At 46.0% G+C, this 19,732-nt stretch overlaps 1 protein-coding gene and 1 pseudogene across 3 annotated transcripts in view; both read right to left on the bottom strand.

The window, feature by feature from the left end:
* prkag2a (protein kinase, AMP-activated, gamma 2 non-catalytic subunit a) overlaps window positions 1–19,732 on the bottom strand; it is a 448,776-nt gene that overhangs the window by 241,081 nt on the left and 187,963 nt on the right. For all 3 annotated transcript variants that reach the window (XM_080213148.1, XM_080213139.1, XM_080213129.1), the window contains exon 3: window positions 11,113–11,389. In XM_080213148.1, coding sequence (XP_080069274.1) covers window positions 11,113–11,389 — 277 coding nt within the window. The remainder of the gene's footprint in view (window positions 1–11,112; window positions 11,390–19,732) is intronic.
* LOC145362162 (U2 spliceosomal RNA) lies at window positions 1,923–2,132 on the bottom strand (annotated as a pseudogene).

Here is a 19,732-nt window from a genome sequence, read left to right as displayed (position 1 = left end):
TGATGCCCATGTCCCACAAATGAATAAAAAAAACAGGCACTTCGGGAAGAGGAAGGAGTGGAAAATTTTGCCAGGTGGGACTGGCAACAACCAAATATCCAGAGGAGCTTCTTAAGGCACATGGGAAAAGTTAAATACACCATTCAATAACACTGTCTACTAATGCACTAGTGACCTCACCGGGCCAGACAAGATCAAATGAACTCACCATTAAAATAATCAATTAATTAAATTCTAGCTTTTATATTCAGGACAGTAGAATCCAGGGGGTTAAAAGTCACACCACAAGCAATACAAAGCCCCAGTTAGACCACATGTGGCATGCTGAGTTCACTTCTGGAAGGATATGGAATGAGAACACCATGGATTCCCCAAAATGATCGCTGGACTTCACAGGTTAAATTGGGAAATGAAATTACGTAAAGTAGGGTTGTATTAAGCGATAACTTGATTGAAGTTTCTACTGATAAGTTTCTCTCGACCTACCCTATTTACACTGTGTGGGGAATTTCAGACAAGGAGACATAACCTAGTAATTACAGCTAGACCTATTATGAGTGAAATTAGGAAACACTTCCACATGCAGAGTTTTGGAACTCCCTTCCACTAATGGCAGTTGACACTGGGTCAATTCATAGAATCTTACATTGCAGAAGGAGGCCATTTGGCCCATCAAATCTGCATTGACCACAAACCCACCCAGGTCCTATTCCTGTAACTCCAAGCATTTACCCTGGCTAGTTCCCCTGACACTAAGCAGCAATTTAGTATGGCCAATCCACCCAACCTGCACACCTTTGGATTTATTATTATTAATTTTCAATCCGATAGATTTTTGTTACCCAAAGGCATTAAGAGATTTGGGGAAAAGGTGGGTCCATGGGAATTAAGTCGCAGATCAGTCATCATCTCACTGAAAGACAGACAAGTTTGAGGCACTTACTCCTACTCCACGGTGGCACAGTAGCTACCACCGCTGCCTCACAGCGCCAGGGACCAGGGTTCAATTCCTGGTTTGGGTCACTGTCTGTGTGGAGTTTGCATGTTCTCCCTGTGTCTGCGTGGGTTTCCTCTGGGTGCTCCGGTTTCCTCCCACACTCTGAAAGACACGCTGGTTAGGTGCATTGACCCAACAGATGCCAGGCTGTGGGGCCTAGGGGAGTTTCACAGTAACTTCATTGCAGGGTTAACGTAAGCCTTACTTGTGACTAACAAATAAACTTTAACCTTAACAATGTCCTACAACCTTCTGTTGATGCCGTTTACCCAACATGTACCGCAATTATCACAACCTCACACTGTCTTGCTTTACTTTGAACACTTACCACAAATGCCTATTCGGTAGCTTCAACATTTCCCCAGGAAACATTCCTTCCTTCCCTTTATTTAAATAAACTTTCTCCAAACTACTTCTTTTGTGATACACATGTACATGTAATCACATGGACTAAGTCAGTGGCACAAAGAGACCTCTGTGCATCCTACTGACATTCTGGATTTGTGTTTCATTGACACCGCTTGCATATCACAAGTGGGGCAGACTCCAACAAGGGAAGGTTGACCATGCCTACATCCCCTTCCTTTATGGAATAGGAGTCTCTGGAGAGAAGACATTATTTGGAAAAGGAGTCAGGGTTGTGGGGCTGGATTTGGGAATTAGGAGCTGTAGGCCCTAACTCTGAATAACCAACAGGCCTTATCTTGTGCTTCACATCCTGTTCAATCACTCACCAGCACCAGAACACATCCTGAAACATTCAGATGCTGTCCAACAAATCTTTGACGCCACTCGAGCCATCTACAGACCAAAGTCAAATGGGAAAAATCGCTTTCGCTCACAGAGTATCTACTCTCTTCTGCAGGACGACAGTGTGATCTGTCAACACTGGAGAGAATATTTTAAACAACCTTGAAGCTACAGTTACAGTTAATACCCTCCGGGCTATCCCCCAATGCCCTATGATAGAATCCATGGGTGAACCGTCATCAATGGGAAAGACGCAACAAGCAGAAAGACATATGAGAAACAACAAAGTCTGCGGGCCCAATGACACTCCAGCTGAGATCTGCAGATATTAAACTGAATAGAACAGATACTACACTTGATCTTAGCCAAAAGGCCGAAAGGCAAAACAGGAGGACTTTCAATCGCATCAAAATTCCATGCCCTCATCCGACTGACTTGGGAGGAAGAAGAACCCTCCCAGATTTCAGGATTTTGGGCGGCACGGTGGCACAGTGGTTAGCACTGCTGCTTCACAGCTCCAGGGACCTGAGTTCAGTTCCCGGCTTGGGTCACTGTCTGTGTGGAGGTTGCACATTCTCCTCGTGTCTGCGTGGGTTTCCTCCAGTTGCTCTGGTTTCCTCCCACAGTCCAAAGATGTGCAGGTTAGATTGATTGGCCATGCTAAAATTGCCCCTTAGTGTCCTGAGATGTGTAGGTTAGAGGGATTAGTGGGTAAATATGTAGGTAATATGGGGGAAGGGGCTGGGTGGGATTGTGGTTGGTGCAGATTCGATGGGCCAAAGGGCCTCTTTCTGTACTGTAGGGAAGCTATGTGAGTGCGACAGTCATAACTGCTGTAAGAAAGGAAATCAATCATGTACTGCAAACTACCATGGTATTTTCCTTTTGTCCACAGCAGGAAAAATCCTGATGCGCTTCTCCCCAATCAACTACTTCTTATGGCTCCCCAAAATCTTCACAGTGTGGCTTTGGACCTTTCAGAGGATCCGACAACAAGGCTTTTGTTGCCAGGCAAATCGAAGGCAAAATATGGAGAACACCATCAGGTAATCTTCATTGTATTCATCACCCTGACCTGAGTATTTGGCTCAGTAAAGCTCAAAGTTGTGTAGACTGTGTCCCAAAGATGTGGGCGTCCCAGAAACTCGTCACAACTCTCCAACTGCTTCACAAAGACATGACTGCAACTGTCTTGAGTGCTTGGTTTGAGCCATAGAATCACAGAATCTCTACACTTCAGAAGGAGGCCATTCAGCCCATTGAGTTGGCACTGACCACAATACCACCCAAGCCTTATTCCTGTAACCCCAAATATTTACCCTGCTTATCCCCCACACGCTAGCGTCAATGGCCAATCAACCTCACCTGCACATCTTTGGACTGTGGAAGGAAACCAGAGCACCACAGGAAACCCATGCAGACATGAGGAAAATGTGCAAACAGTGACCTTAGGCTGGAATTGAACACGGGTCCCTGGCACTGAGAGGCTGCAGTGCTAACCACTGTGCCACCGTGCCATCCTGAACTGATGCTATCAAACTCCAGACTGGTGTCAAGCAAGGCTGTATGATAGCACCTATAGTATTTACAGTCTACCTGACAGTGGCTACTCACCTTATCAAAGACCACCTGCCTTTTGGTGCCAGTATTAAAGACTATCCAGATGGAAAGGTCTTTAACTTCAGTTGCCTCTGTGCCGAAACAAAATTAACCATTATAGGTGCACATGAATGAGTTTGCAGTGTCATCGCCCACTCTGCATCAGGTTTGTAAGCTACTCTCAATCTTTTCAAATCTGCATAGAAGAGACTTGGCCTGTCCTTGAAAGAAGTTAAGGCAAAACCTCTATCAACCCACACCAGGTCTAGCAAATATTTCACCTCACATATGTATTGATGGAGAGACCCTGAAATACGTTGAGCACTTCCCATACCTTGGCAGATACCTTTCTCAAAAGGCCACTATTAACGAGGAGGTTGAACACCGGAACAGCTGGGCCAGCGCAGCCTTTTACAAACCATGGCACCAAGAGTTTTGACAACAAAGACATCCGCAAATCAGTAAGGGTCCCAGTGTTATCATCACAGCAACACTGCAATGAGACCTGGACTGTGTAACACTGACAGACAGTGCGTTAGAGAAATTCCATCAGCGATGCTTCTGATGGATCTTCCAGATTCAACGGGAAGACCATCGAGCAAACATTACTGCTCTTCTTGAAGCCAATTCCACCAGCTTTCAGGCAAACTCCTGAAAACTTTGAAAGACTGAGCCATGTGTCCTGATGTCCATAAAACATCTCCCTCGCCAGGTTCTTTTCTCCCAACTCTCAAACGGCCGTCATTCCAAAGGGAGGAGAAAGAAAATGGTTCAAAGACACTCAAACTCCCCTTGAAGCACGGCAGCATTATTATTAATGATTGGGAGGAGCTTGCTGTTGACTCAATGGCATCAACTTGATCGTCAAGCGGCATTATTCTTTCAGTCACAGTGTCTTAATGATGAGAGGTGACAGAGAGGGAAAGGAAAGGAAGCAAATCCTGCACTCTAGATCCCACCACCCTCTGGGCCTCCTTCTGCCTGTCCCATCATAGAGACCCATGGCAGAAAAATACAACCCGATTAGACATCATTGAGGGACATGCAGCAATCTGAGCCTTGTTCCTTTCTCTTTTTCTTACATGTGTCATGGGAAGAGCAACCGTGCTCCAGGGAAGTTAATTAAGCAAACAATTCTCAGTATATTCAATGTCACTCATCTTAATAACAACTATAGAGCACAGAACATAGAACATAGAAAAACTACAGCACAAACAGGCCCTTTGGCCCACAAGTTGCGCCGATGATATCCATACCTACTAGGCTTACCTATAACCCTCAATTCTATTAAGTCCCATGTCCTCATCCAGAAGTCTCTTGAAAGACCCTATCGGATTTGCCTCCACCACCACTGGTGGCAGCCGATTTCACTCACCCACTATCCTCTGAGTGAAAAACTTACCCCGATATCTCCTCTGTACCTAGTCCCCAGCACCTTAAACCTGTGTGCTCTCATAGCAACCATTCCAGCCCTTGGAAACAGCCTCTGAGAATCCACCCTATCTATACCTCTCAACGTCTTATACACTTCTATCAGGTCACCTCTCATCCTTCGTCTCTCCAGGGAGAAAAGACCTAGCTCCCTCAACCTATCCTCATAAGGCATGCCACCCAATCCAGGCAATATCCTTGTAAATCTCCTCTGCACCCTTTCAATAGCTTCCACATCCTCCCTGTAATGAGGCGACCAGAACTGAGCACAGTATTCCAAGAGAGGTCTGACTAGGGTCTTATAAAGCTGCAACTATCACTCCCCCCACCCACTCACCCCCTGTCCCCCCCACCACTGAGGGATACAGGAATGGGCACTGGGAGATAGAAAGAGCAGTTCCAAGTGGTGATGCCAGAAGGCAGCCTCCTCATGCCAATGCTTGGTTGACAAATCCATGGAGCCAGAGTTCAGGATACTCTCCAAGCCTCAAAGATTGCGGCGACCACTTGAGGTTGCGCTCATTGACTTTGACAGAGTGCGTAGCTGTTCCCTACCTGTATTGGTGCTGAGTCAAAAGGTGGAGTCACAACACTGCAGTTCACAATGGAGTTCATGACAGCCCCAGCATACAGGGGAACCTTGCAATGGGATTTGATCAATTGGGCCGGTGGGCTGACGAATGGCAGATGGAGTTTAATTTAGACAAATGCGAGGGTGATGCATTTTGGTAGATTGAACGAGGGCAGGACTTACTCAGTTAATGACAGGGCGTTGGGGAGAGTTACAGAACAAAGAGATCTAGGGGTACATGTTCATAGCTCCTTGAAAGTGGAGTCACAGGTGGACAGAGTGGTGAAGAAGGCATTCAGCATGCTTGGCTTCATCGGTCAGAACACTGACTACAGGAGTTGGGGTGTCTTGTTGAAGTTGTACAAGACATTGGTACGGCCACACTTGGAATACTGTGTGCAATTCTGGTCACCCTATCACAGAAAGGATATTATTAGACTAGAAAGAGCCCAGAAAAAATTTACTAGTATGCTACCGGGGCTTGATGGATTGAGTTATAAGGAAAGGCTGGATGGACTGGGACTTTTTTCTCTGGAGCGCAGGAGGCTGAGAGGTGACCTTATAGAGGTCTATTAAATAATGAGGGACATAGATAAGGTAGAAAGTCAATATCTTTTCCTAAAGGTAGGGGAGTCTAAAACTAGATGGCGTAGTTTAAGGTGAGAGGGGAGAGATACAAAAGTGTCCAGAGGGGCAATTTTTTCACACAGAGGGTAGTGAGTGTCTGCAACAAGCTGCCAGAGGTAGTAGTAGAGGCGGGTACGATTTTATCTTTTAAAAAGCATTTAGATGGTTACACGGGTACGATAGGTATGCAGGGATATGGGCCATATGCAGCAATTGGGATTAGCTTAGGGATTTTTTAAAAAAAGGCAGCGTGGACAAGTTGGGCCGAAAGGCCTGTTTCCATGCCGTAAACCTCTCTGACTCTATGAAACAGTAAAGGCCCTAAGCCTGTTTGTTGGAAGGTTTCCCAAAAGTTAATCATAAAGGACCTTGGCTCCAATGTCTGACAAGCTCTTGAGTTCCGGACCACTTTAGGGATTTCTTGCAAAATCTGAATGATAAGAACTCATCACACTGTCTTTGCTGCCATGAGATGCGTTGCTACTCAGCAACAGTGAGATTGCAAGAGCATTAATGATAATGCTGTCCGGCACGGCGGCAGAGTGATTAGCACTGTTGCCTCACAGAGCCAGGAACCCGGGTTTGATTCGCAGCTTTGATTTCTTGCAAAGTCTGAATGATAAGAGCCCACCTCATACTGCTGATCGCATATGTTTCAGCCTGGTCATCTCAGGGCTCAACTCAGATGGATGGGGTCATTTCTTGGGGACATGAGTAGGCCATTCACTCCCTTGCCCCATCCCCCATTCAATTAGATGGGAGGTGACCTGTGCCTGAGCTTTTAATCATCGGCCTCCTACGACCTCAGCTCCTGTACAACCATCAGAACCGGAGGTAGCTGTGAACTGGTTAACGTGCTGATATTACACCTCATTTCAGAGAGTGAGTCTGTGACAAACAGGAAGCCAGGATTGACCCAGCTTTGCTAAACCGCTAAAAGCGATTGTGTGTCTGAAAATCCAGCTTGCACTCTCACCTTGTGGTTTGTATGGTTGTCCATCAATTCTCAAATCTATGTCAAGCTATAAAAACCAGTGCTCGGTGTCTGTTATTTGGTTTTGCAGCGACGCTCTGTTGCAAGCAGCGCTGTAATTTTCCAGACAGGAAACAAGAGATAGAGACCACACCCGACACATTCTTGTGCAAAGTGCCTCAATTCCATTCAGCTTAAAAAATGTTAATTGTTTGCTTCCCAACTAAAACCGCACAGTATTGCTTTTCTTCTGTAGCAAAATTAACTGCAATTACTTCCCCTTTAACTTCCGCAACATTTTACCTGCACTCGCTGTTCAGCACAGGTTCAGACAGAACACCACATTCGAATCGCAAAACTCAAAGCCTGAATTTCCAATGTCTATCAGTACTCAAGGCAGGGTGATGATCAAGTTTAGTAATGAGGCGAGACTGGGGTGATATGGCCTCTCCGTGCAGTGTTCTCTCTCTCTGAGGGACAGGCCCAAACACTGGTGATGTGGGTTGGAGGGAGAAAAGAGAAAGACCTGTGTGTGGATGCGCGTGCATGGGTGTGGGTGCATGCAGAAACAGAAAATAGGAGCAGGCGGTTCAGTCCCTCAAGGCTATTCTGCTGTTCGGTATGATCATGGCTGATCCTCTATCTCAACGCCATACTCCATTGCTTTCCCCTTATCTTTTGACATCTTTAGTGTTTAGAAATTTATTGGTTTTCCTCTTGAATATATTCAGTGATCTGACACTCACAGACTTCCATAGTAAAGAATTCCACACGTTCACCAAATGCACTTAACCTAAGAAATGTCTCTGCACATCCCTCCCAATTTCGTAAAAGTGGTTTTGCCAAGTGCTAAAGACTATTCTGGGCTTGCACCCAACACTCAGCAGGATCTATGGGTGGCACAGTTGCTAGCACTGTTGTCTCACTGCACCAGGGACCCGGATTTGATTCCTGGCATGGGTTACTGTTTGTGTGGAGTTTGCACGTTCTCCCCATGTCTGCATGGGAGAATGTGCAAATTGGGTGCCCCGGTTTCCTCCCGCAGTCCAAAGGTGTGGGGGCTAGGTTGATTGGCCATGCAAAAATGACCCCTGGTGTCAGGGAGACTTGCAGGGTAAAGGTGTGGGGTTAGGGAATAGGGCCTGGGTGGGATTGTTGTTGGTGCAGGCTTGATGGGCCAAATGGCTTCCTTCGGCACTGTAGATTCTACAATTCTGTCTCACGGGGAAAGGGATCACAACTTACTTGCGCATGACTGTGCCATAATACAATGCAGCAATGTAGTTGCTTGAAAAAAGAGATGAAAGATGTTGCATTCAAATAACAGTTGGCCATATGTTCAGTTTATTCACACAGGGAACCCAGCAGGATGTGTGAAATCAACTTCAAACTATCAGCATTATGAAGACAGCAAAAAGATTGCTTTGAAAGGAACCGTACAATCCCACATTCTCCACCCTGGTGGGGAATGGACAATTACCACGGCAACCAAATATGGCCAGAACGGTGAAGCTGGGATTGTTGTCCAAAGAGCAGTGAGGTTTAACAAGTGATTCAGAGAAGCATTCAAACTATGCAGGATTTTGATTGAATAAATAAAGAAAAACTCTTTGCACTAACCGGGTTGGGGGGCGGGGAACCATTTCAGATAACTGGCATAAGATCTAGTGGGGGTGGGTGGCGGTGGAGGAATTACTCAGTGAGGTGCTTTGGCCTGGAATGCACTGCCTGCAAGAATGGTAGAAGCAGATTCAGCAGTTTTGTAAAAAGTCCTTTCATTAGACATGAGTGTGGCTAGCAATGCCATCGTTCAATGCCCATCCATAATTGCCCTTCGGAAGATGGTAGTGAGCCACCTTCTTGAACCACTGCAGCCCATGTGGTGTAGGTAGAACTACAGTGCTGTCAGGGAGGGAGTTCCAGGATTTTAACCCAGCGACAGGGCCTTTTCAAGTCAGGATGATGAGTGGTTTGGAAGGGAACCTCCAGGTGATGGTGTTCCCAGGTATCTGCTGCCCCTGTCCTTCTAGATGGCAGAGGTGGCGGGTTTGGAAAGTGCTGTCGAAGGAGTCTTGGTGAGTTCCTGTAGTGCGTCTTGCAGATGTGGTGGAGGGAGTGAATGTTTGTGGAAGGGATGCCAGTCAAGCGGGCTGCTTTGTCCTGGATGGTGTCAAGCTGCTTGAGTGTTGTTGGAGCTGCGTCCATCCAAGCACGTGGAGAGTTAGTTTAAATCAAAATTATAAAAAGAGAGTTTGATAAATACATCGCGAGGAAAACATTTGGAGGTCTCTGAGGAAAGAGCAGATAAATGGCACTCATTGGTTAGCTCCATAAAGAGCCAGTGCATTACAATGGGACAAATGATTTTCTTCTACAATGTATAAGAATATTGAAAATAGCACAGTGTAGATCTTATGACTGGTTAAGCGTGTCCTATCATTTAGTACGAACATGGCTAATCCACTCCAACTCACTTTTCCTGCCCTGCTCCCCTATGCCTCAATTCCCAAAGAGATTAAAAACCCGTGCATCCCAGCCTTGAATGTACTCAGTACAACTTCCCATGTTAGATAGTTCCAGAGATTCACAACCTTTGAGTAAAGAAATTTCTCCCCATCTCAGCACTAAATAACTCACCCCTTATCCTTAGGACTGTGCCTCAGTGTTCTACGCTTCCCAGCCAGAGGAAACAACCTCTTAATGTCTACCCTGTCAAGCCCTTACAAACTGTTATTGCTTCAATAAGATCATCTGTTATTTTTCTAAACTCCAGAGAATATAGGGATCATAGAACTCTACAGTGCAGAAAGAGGCCCTTCGGCCCATCGAGTCTGCACCGACCACAATCCCACCCAGGCCCTACCACCACATCCCTACATATTTTACCCGCTAATCCCTAACCTACACCTCTCAGGACACTAAGGGGCAATTTTAGCATGGCCAATCAGCTTAACCCGCACATCTTTTGGACTGTGGGAGGAAACTGGAGCGTCCGGAGGAAACCCATGCAGACACGAGGAGAATGTGCAAACTCCACACAGACAGTGACCCGAGCCGGGAATTGATGCCAGGACCCTGGAGCTGTGAAGCAGCAGTGCTAACCACTGTGCCGCCCAATTCAATTTACCCAGCCTCTCATCATAGGACAATCCTCTCATCTCAGAGAGGATCTGGAGAACCTTTACTGTACCACCTCCAAAGCAAGTGTGATTTTATGGAATGCGACGGGAGGTTGTAGCCAAGAAAACTGACAATGGACATGTGCCAATTGCAGAGAGAGAGAGAGAAAGGGTGTGTGTGTATATTAGAATGGATGTGTGAGAGAGAGAGATGTGTAAGAAAGAATATGTGTGAGAGAGTGTTATGTGAGAGAGAAAGAGAGAGAGAGTGTTTGTGAGTGCGTAAGAGAGACAGAATGGATGTGTGTATGAGAGAAAGGGTCTGTATGAGAGAGACAGAATATGTTTGAGAGATTTTCTGAGGGAGAGAAAAAGTGTGTGTACGAGACAGCATCTGTGAGAGTGTGCTTGTCAGTGTGTGCGTGTGTGTGTGTGTGTGTATGTGAGAGACAGAGAGGAGAGAGTGTGTGTGAGAGACAGCACATGTGAGAGTGTGTTTGTGAGTGAGTGTCTGTACGAGAGAGGGAGAGAGTGCATATGTGAAAGAAGTAGAGAGAGTACGTGTGTGAGAGAGAGAGAGTGAGCATGTGTGAGAGAGGTAGAGTGAGAGTGTGTGAGAGAATGAGCATGTGAGACAGGTAGTGTAAATGTGTCAGAGAGAGTGAACTAGTGAGAGATAGTGAGTGTGTGTGCATGTGTGACTATGAGAGTGAGAGAGAGGGAGTGTGCATGTGTGAGAGGGAGTGAGCGTGTGTGTGTGTGTGTGTGTGTGTGTGTGTGTGTTTGAGAGAGAGAGTTTGTGTGAGTGAAGTAGTGAGTGTATGCATGAGTGTGTGTGTGTGCATGTGTGTGTGTGAGAGGGAGAGAGAAGAGAGCTTGAGTAAGAGAAGTAGTGAGTGTATGCGTGAGTGTGTGTGTGTGAGTATGAGAGAGAGGGAGTGGCATGTGTGAGAGAGAGAGGGAGTGAGCATGTGAGAAAGAGAGAGAGAGAGAGAGAGAGATTGACAGACTCTCATTACCCATCCTCCACTAACAATGCTCTTACCTTTTCTGGATCTGGAGAAGAGCTTCATTGAGACAGGCGAGGTAGAGGTCGAACTGCCAGAGGAATCCTTGGAGGTGGAGCGGAAGATACCACTGAAGCTCATTCGTCGGGGAGACCTTGGCGAAGAGTCTTGGGGAAAAGGGAAGACAGTTTTTGGAGATCCAGGGCTTTGTTTTACCCTCACTGGAGCAGAGACAGGGCTGGACGGTCGGTTGTAGAAATTCCGAGAGAAGAATCCTTTGGAAGGGCTGCCGCTGGAATGGGAGCTGTCTTCTCCCTGTTGGTAGGAGCAGAAATCAGGTTTCGGAGCAGAAAGGGTAGCACTAACCGTCAAAGAGAAAGCATTCTGATACATGCTTACTTTAACCATGCACTTTCGAAGGACAATGGATTCACAAAGAGCAACAAGATGCAACAACAAATTCTCAGCCCAGCCCATAAACAGATTACAGCTGACCAAACAGTCACTGATTCTGCAAAAATCCTAAGAACTGCCAAATGAAAAAAAACATGCAAACAGATAAGATAATTGCAACAATTATGGTGTGGCAGAATAAAACATGGAACTTTCATGATTTCTTAATGGACCGGTATTCTCCTGGGAGGTCAGGGCTTTCTGCAGCTCCGACAAAATAAGGCCATTCAGCCCATCATGCCTTTACCAACCCATTGAAAGAGCAACCCAATTAGTTCCACTACTTTGCTCCTTTTACATGTGGCACAGTGGTTGGGACTGCTGCTTCACATTGCCAGGGACCTGGGTTCAGTTCCCAGCTTGGGTCACTGTGCGGAGATTGCACATTCTCCCCTGTGTCGGGTGCTCCAGTTTCTTCCCACACGCTGAAAGATGTGCTGATTAGGCGCATAAGCCATACTAAATTCTCCCTCAATGTACCAGAACAAGGGGACGAAGTAGAAAGGGTCGAGAGCTTCAGGTTTTTAGGTATCCAGATCACCAACATGGTCCCCAACACGGTCTCCCCATGCTGACACTATGGTAAGAAAGTTCACCAATGCCTCTACTTTCTCAGAAGACTAAGAAATTTGGTATGTCAGCTAGAGTCTCACCAACTTTTACAGATGCACCATAGAAAGCATTTTTTCAGGTTATATCACAGCTTGGTATGGCTCCTGTTCTGCCCATGACACTATGAACTACAAAAGGTCGTGAATGTAGCCCAATCCATCACAGACACCAGCCCCCCCATCCACTGACTGTCTACACTTCCTGCTGCCTTGGCAAAGCAGCCAGCATAATTAAGGATCCCATGCATCCCGGACATTCTCTCTTCCACCTTCTTCCATCAGGAAAAAGACACAAAAGTCTGAGCTCACATACCAACCGACTCAAGAACAGCTTCTTCCCTGCTGCTGTCAGACTTTTGAATGGACTTACCTCACATTAGGTTGATCTTTGTCTACACCCTAGTTATGACCGTAACACTACATTCTGCACTCTCTCATTTCCTTCCCTATGTACGGTATATTTTGTCTGTATAGCACACAAGAAACAACACTTTTCACTGTATGTTAATACATGTGACAATAATAAATCAAAGCAAATCAAAATCAAAGAACAGACGCTGGAGTGTGATGATTAAGGGATTTTCACAGTAACTTCACTATAGTGTTAACGTAAGGCTGCTTGGGACACTAATGAATAAACTTTAAACTAGGCCCTGAACTTTTTTTGACTTCAAGTATTTTGAAGACAGTTAAGCGTCTTGTGTACTCTTCAATGGGTCCATTTCGGGCAATAACGTGTCCTCATATTAACAAAGGAATCCACATTTCTATACTCAGTAAAAAAAAAGTTACAAAAGTTCCAGCAGGAAATTCAGGAGAAACTTTGTAACCCAGAGAGTGGGCAGAATGTGGAACTCACTTCCACAAGAAGTGGTTGAGGAAAACGGCCTTGATGCATTTGAGGCGAAGCCTGAGGGAGAAAGGAATGGAGAGATATATTGATGGGTTAGGTGGCATGTGGTTAGAAGCAGCTTGTGAGGAATATCTGCCAGAATTCTACCCGCCACGGGAATCGGAGTGGCGAGGGGCTGCCAATCGGAAGGACCATTGATCTTGGACAGAATTTTCCAGTCTTGGGTCAAGCGAGGCCATAAAATCCCACCCGTAGATACCAGAGCTGCCCCTTTCTGTGCCCTGAACACTTTGCAATACCCTGCCAATATTGAGTGGTGCAATCCGAGCTCATGGTCCTCTTAGGCAAGAAATCTCGATGGGATAAATATCTGAAGCAGTCGAAAGCAGATCCCATGATGCTAACCATGCTACATTACTGATCTGAAGTAGGATGCCAGTCACAATTTGCCTCAGCTCTCAAACGGCGCTGGTAAAGGAAGGAATAATTCCTGTGCCTGATCACCATCTCAATGAAGGCCGTAAGTGCTCAGAGGTCTGTGATTTGGCTTACGTCAAGCACGGTGGCACGGTGGTTAGCGCTGCTGCTTCACAGCTCCAGGGACCTGGGTTCGATTCCCGGCTTGGGTCGCTGTCTGTGTGGAGTTTGCGCATCCTCTCCGTGTCTGACTGGGTTTCCTCCGGGTGCTCCGGTTTCCTCCCATGGTCCAAAGATGTGCGGGTTAGATTGATTGGCCATGTTAAATTGGCCCTAAATGTCCCTGGATGCGTAGGTTAGAGGGATTAACGGGGTAAATATGTGGGGACGTAACTCAATGGGCTGAATGGCCTCCTCCTGCACTGTAGGGATTCTATTCTATGGAGGGGATACCAAATTAAAAGGGGTTTGGATCTCAATGCAAATGAACACACGTACAGACAACTTGAAAGACACGGTTGGAAGCTAAATACACAGTGATCACAAAAAAGAAAGTCTCAGCTGGAAATCAGGCTGGTAGAAAAATATTTTGTCAAAATCCTGAGTGAAGATTCACCTTCATCGCCATTTCACATAAAAAGAAGTGTTTTTTTCTTGCCTGGTTCAGCTGTGAGCTCAGTGGGTAGCACTCTCACTTCTGAGTCAGATGGTTGTGGGGTTAATTCCCGCTCCAAAAGTGTCAGCACCTAATCAAGGCTGCGGCGTCGGTGCTGGTTAAGACGTTAAAAACCAATGTCCGACCTGCTCTCTCAGGTGGACATAAAAGGTCCCAAAGCCACCATTTCAAAGAACAGTGGGAAAGTTCTCCTGGCGTCACAGCCAAATTCATTCCTCGACCAATTAAAAAAGCTTCATCTGGCCATTACAAGGATGTTACCGGGACTGGGAGGTTGAATTATAAGGAGAGGCTGGTAGGCTGGGACTTTTTCCCCCGGAGTGAAGGAGGATGTGAGGTGACCATATCGAGGCTCATAAAATCATGAGGGGCGTAGGTAAGGGTGAACAGCCAAAGTCTTTTCCCCAGGGAAGGGGAATCCAAAACTAGAGACCCTAGGTTTAAGGTGAGAGGGGAAAGATTTAAAAGGGGCCTGAGGGGCAACTCTTTCACACAGAGGGTGGGTGCGTATATGGAAATGAACTGACAGAGGAGGTGGGTACAATTACAACATTTAAAAGACATTCGGACAGATACTTGGATAGGAAAGGTTTAGAGGGAAATGAGCCAAATGCTGGCAAATCTGACTCGTTCAGTTGAGGCAACTTGCTTGACAAGGGAGAGTTGGGCTGAAGGGCCTGTTTCCCACTGTATATCTCCATGACTCTATCTCATTGCTCTATGGAAATTAGCTGCTGCAATTTCATACAATACAGCCAATTCTGAAGTGTTGTTAGTGTTTAAAAAGGTGCAATATAAATTCAGGTTATTTCTTTTAAACTGCAGTGGCTGACGTATCTGCAAGATGTAGGAACTGCGGGGGGGGTCGACTGAGTCCCAATCAAGACTGGAGTCACATGTAGGCCAGAATTCTGAAACTGAGCTGATGGATATTTGCTCATTTCATTCGAGTCAGGGGCCTATCATTTGCCTTTGATTAACAAGCTTGCTTCTGCTTGTGTGATTTTGAGTCAGTCCCTCAGGCCTCCCATCTTTCCCTGCCAAACCGGAATTCTGTTTCGACCTGTCTGATTGCTTTGCATCCAGTCGAGTGTCCAGGACCCAGTTAGCACTGCTGCCTCACAGCGGCAGGGACCCAGGTCAATCCCAGCCTCGGGTGACAGTCTTTGCGGAGTTTGCACATTCTCCCCGTGTCTGAGTGGGTTTCCTCCCACAGTCCAAAGATGTGTGGGTTAGGTTGATAGGTCATACTAAATTGCTCCTTAGTGTCAGGGGGATTAACAGGGTAAATATGTGGGGTTATGGGGATAGGGCCTGGGTGGGATCATGGTTGGTGCTGACTCAATGGGCCGAATGGCCTCTCCTGCACTGTAGGGACTCTATGAGTCTATGACCCAGAGCGAAGAACATCTTTACCTGCCCCTGAAACGTGATTCAGTGTTTATCCTACCACCTTCAACTCAGAAGGGGGTAGAATAAACACACCTGACTCGATAACAGTTTCTGCTCCAACACTTCAGTTTGGAGGTTTAAACAGTAAATACCTACTGTGAAACAGCAAAAGAAAACATAAGAAGAGTCACTTAGCCATCCAGAGATGTGACAGGAAAATAATAGTTGTTTCTGCTGCTTCAAACTGCAACAGGAACCAGGCCAAATACAACAGTCCCCAATATTAACCTTTCATATGGAATTTTGTGCCCTCCTTTGTCCCTCCTTTCTTTGCCCACTTAGCTGAGTTTTTCCCATTTTTCCATGGTTTCCCCCCCATCCACTATCCACATCCCCCCCCACCCCAAACTGATGTTTCTTTAGTCTCCCTCCTATCTCCCCTCATGTCTTCTCCGAGCTCATCTTGTCCATGAGCCATCTCCTGAACCCTCAACCTTATTCTCAATAAGCTGCTGGGCACCCAACTTCTTCCCCGGACCCTCGCGCTTTGCCAATAAATGGTTTCCTCTCCTCAACCACTCTCCTCCTGTTCCTCTTTCTATTGAAATCTGCTGCCCTGACCCTCCAACTTCCCTCATAAAAACCCACTCTGAAACACTCTCGTCCTTGCAACTTACCACCCATCTTCAATCTCCATTTCATAGGAACATAGAATAGTACAGCGCAGTACAGGCCCTTCGGCCCTCGATGTTGTGCCAAGCTTTGTCCGAAACCAAGATCAAGCCACCCCACTCCCTATCATCCTTTACAAAGTTTTTCAAAATGTTCTTGCCTCCCCAATCCCCAACCCACCTTTCCTCCAACTCCGTACATTTAGCTCTCCAATTGGATTTCCACCCTTGCCACAGCCCTAATCAAAGTCCCAAATGACATCCTCCATGACTGTGATTGAGGTGCACCATCCCTCTTCAACCTGTCCACAGTCTCCAACATGCCTCAAAGTCCTCTGTTCTGTGGTCCAGGAGTCAGATTCTCCTCTCTTGGTTCCACTCTTACCTATCATTTGCTGCCAGAGAATCTCCTCCAATAGTTTTCTTCTCACCCTCAAGCAACTGACCTTTCTATATATTTAAAGTTTATTTATTAGTCACATTTAGGCTTACATTAACACTGCAATGAATTTACTGTGAAAATCCCCTAGTCGCCATACTCCGGCGCCTGTTCAGGTACACTGAGGGAGAATTTAGCATGGCCAATTCACCTATCCTGCACGTCTTTGGACTGTGGGAGGAAACCGGAGCACCTAGAGGAAATCCACGTAGACACAGGGAGAATGTGCAAACTCCATACAGACAGCGACCCAAGCCAGGAATTAAACCCTGGTCCCTGGCGCTGTGAGGCAGCAGTGTAATCATTGTGCCACCGTGCCACCCCTTTTTTTCTCCTTCAAGTATTTATCCAATTTCTTTTCGAACACTAACGATATTCACCACAATATGAGGGAATGAGTGCATTCCAAATCCTCACCACACTTTGCACAAAAGCTTTTCCTCAGGTACGCAGCCTCTGATTCTCTTGCCAATCAACTTAAGCAAAGTTAAATCTGGACTACCTGATTCTTCAGCCATTGGGAAACAGCTTCTATTTATTCTATCTAAATCCTTCAAAAATTTAAACACTTCCATCAAATCCCCTCAGGTTTCTTGGTTCTTAGGAGAACATTCCCAGCTTCTCTGGAATCCCTCATCTCTGGGACCATGCTAATAAATCTCTTCTGGACCCTTGACGAAGTCCTCCCATCTTCCTGGCGTCCTGGATTGAGAAGCATGATCATAACTGGGTATTAAACATAACTTCTTCTCTTTGGTACTCGATTTCCAAAGCCCATCAAAAGCTCAGGTTTCAGTATGATACACTTTGCAGCCATGGCTCTGCCAAACAATTACACATAATTTGGGCATTCATATTATGCAACCAGTTCCGTCTTTTTGAACCTGGTCCTATATAATATCCAGACAGCAACATCCAACAGGCCAGAGCCTCAAGCACGGCAGACAGTAATCCCACATAGAAATAAGATAATCTTGAACCCTTAGTAATATATTCAACTGGTGTACGATTCCTAGTCTCAGAAACATGTAAACTAGGAGCAGGAGTAGACCACTTGGCCTTTCAACTTTGCTCCGCCATTCAATAAGATCATGGCTGATCAGATTATAACCTCAACTCCACATTCCTGCCTATCCCCAATAACCTTTCACCCTTTGCTTCTCATGAATCTATCTACTGCTGCCTTAAAAATATTCAAACACCTTGCTTCCATTGCCTTTTGAGGAAGAGAGTTCCAAGGGCACTCAACATTCAGAAAAATTTCTCCTCATTTCTGTGCTAAATTGGTGACACCTTATTTTTAAATAGTGGCCCCTAGTCTCGAACCCATTCTTCTCCCCCTCAAACTGAATGTAAAATTGAATCATATTATGATCGTTGCTACCTATGAGATAACTAATTAATCTTATATCATCAGTGGCAGAAAATGCTATTCTACAAAAACTATCCCAAAAACATTCTATGAATTCCTGTTGACATTCAGAGACTTGGGTTTGCTTACACAAGGAATATAAGAAGTTAGCATGTAGATGCAGCAAGCAATTAGGGAGGCAAATGGAACGTTGACCTTTTTTGTAAAGGGGCTTGAAGTACTGGAATAAAAACATCTTGCTACAATTGGGCACGATTTTAATGAGACCACACCTGAAATATTGCATTTAATTGTGGACTCCATCTTTAAGGAAGGACATCCTGACTGGGTGAAGCATTGGCATCAATACATCAAGTGCCTTAAATGATTCCTTAGAGCCAACGGAATTGGGGGGGGAGAAGAAACAGCAGATTATCCTGTTGCCAGTATGCAAAGCCCAGATGTACAATTCAGAGCTTAACTTCCCCTGAGACCCCCGGTACTAAACCTTTTGAGCAGTCTTTTGGTGGCATTAGTATGAGAGCACCTTAATCCCAAATTATCTATAATCATGCAATGGTATAAATTTAAACTTAACAAGCAGGGGCTCAGGAGAGAGTATCAACAGAGTTTGAAGCCAGATTGAGACAGCTGGCTGAACAGAGCAATTTTGGAACCACGTTCCAAGATATCCTCAGAGACAGACTAGACTGTGGGGTGAACAATTTGACCATGCTGTTGGCTGAAATGGATGTTACATTTGCCAAAGCCATGGAGATTGCACAGGTTACAGAGTGTGCTGAGATTGGTTCTTTGGAACTGTGTGCAGCATTGCGAGGTGAATAGGCCTGGGGGAGGGGCCCCTTTGGCATCAAAGATGAAGGCACGAAGGACTGCACAAGCAGGAGCAGTGAACAAGAGCGGGGACAAAGGAACAGGAAACTGGGTCAGTCGACCCAGAAAGTGGACTAGTGTTACCAGTGCGGGGGAGAACACCATCAAGACCCAGAAAGTGGACGACTGTTACCAGTGCAGGGAGAACGCCATCAAGAAGTATTAAGGTTTAAGAGTGCAGTGTGTTCTGAATGCAACCACAGGCTTTACAGAGTGGACACTGAGGTTGTTTCCATTGGCTGGGGAATCTAAAACATGGGACACCGTCTCGGGATAAGGCTAGGGCAGATAACTATTTACTCTTACAGCAAATCAAGAGATATGGGGAATGGGTGGAAATGAAAAGAAAGTCAAAGAATTGTGGAATGAAAGTCAAAGATAAAGCGTGATTGCATTGAATGGGAGGGCAGGCTCGATGGGCAGGATGGTCTTCTCCTCATGTTCAAAGTGGGAAAGCTACTGATTTTGATTAAAGAATCTCTTCTGTAGTCAACCTATGACCGAAAGTTTCCCGTCCTGCCGGCCCCGGGAATCGTAGCAGGTGCGAACAGACCACGCAAAGATCCGTTGACCTCGGGTGGGATTTACTGGTTTTGGGGCGAGCGTGGCCGGAAAATCCCACCCTATGGCCGGAATTTTACCGGCACGCAGGCTCACGGAACGGCATTCGCTGTTGGCCATGGGCAGGATCTTACGAGCCTCGGGCAGGCCGAGGTGGTAAAATCCCGCCCTAGATCGCCACTCTGTCACAGATAGTTAAAAACTCAGAGGGACATTGATGGTATCCAGCTAGAATTTATGCTTCTGCAGTTACTGCACTTAAAAAAGAATAGTGCAACAATTAAAGTGACTGATGGGCCCGGCGTGAACACATCAGCAGCTATTCTAACAAGAGAAGGCT

Source organism: Carcharhinus amblyrhynchos, chromosome 2, assembly GCF_965287045.1.
Source record: "Carcharhinus amblyrhynchos chromosome 2, sCarAmb.v2.hapA, whole genome shotgun sequence".
NCBI classification, from domain to species: domain Eukaryota; kingdom Metazoa; phylum Chordata; class Chondrichthyes; order Carcharhiniformes; family Carcharhinidae; genus Carcharhinus; species Carcharhinus amblyrhynchos.
Note: the sequence above shows the minus strand (reverse complement) of the source record. Positions and strands in the feature narration are given on the sequence as shown.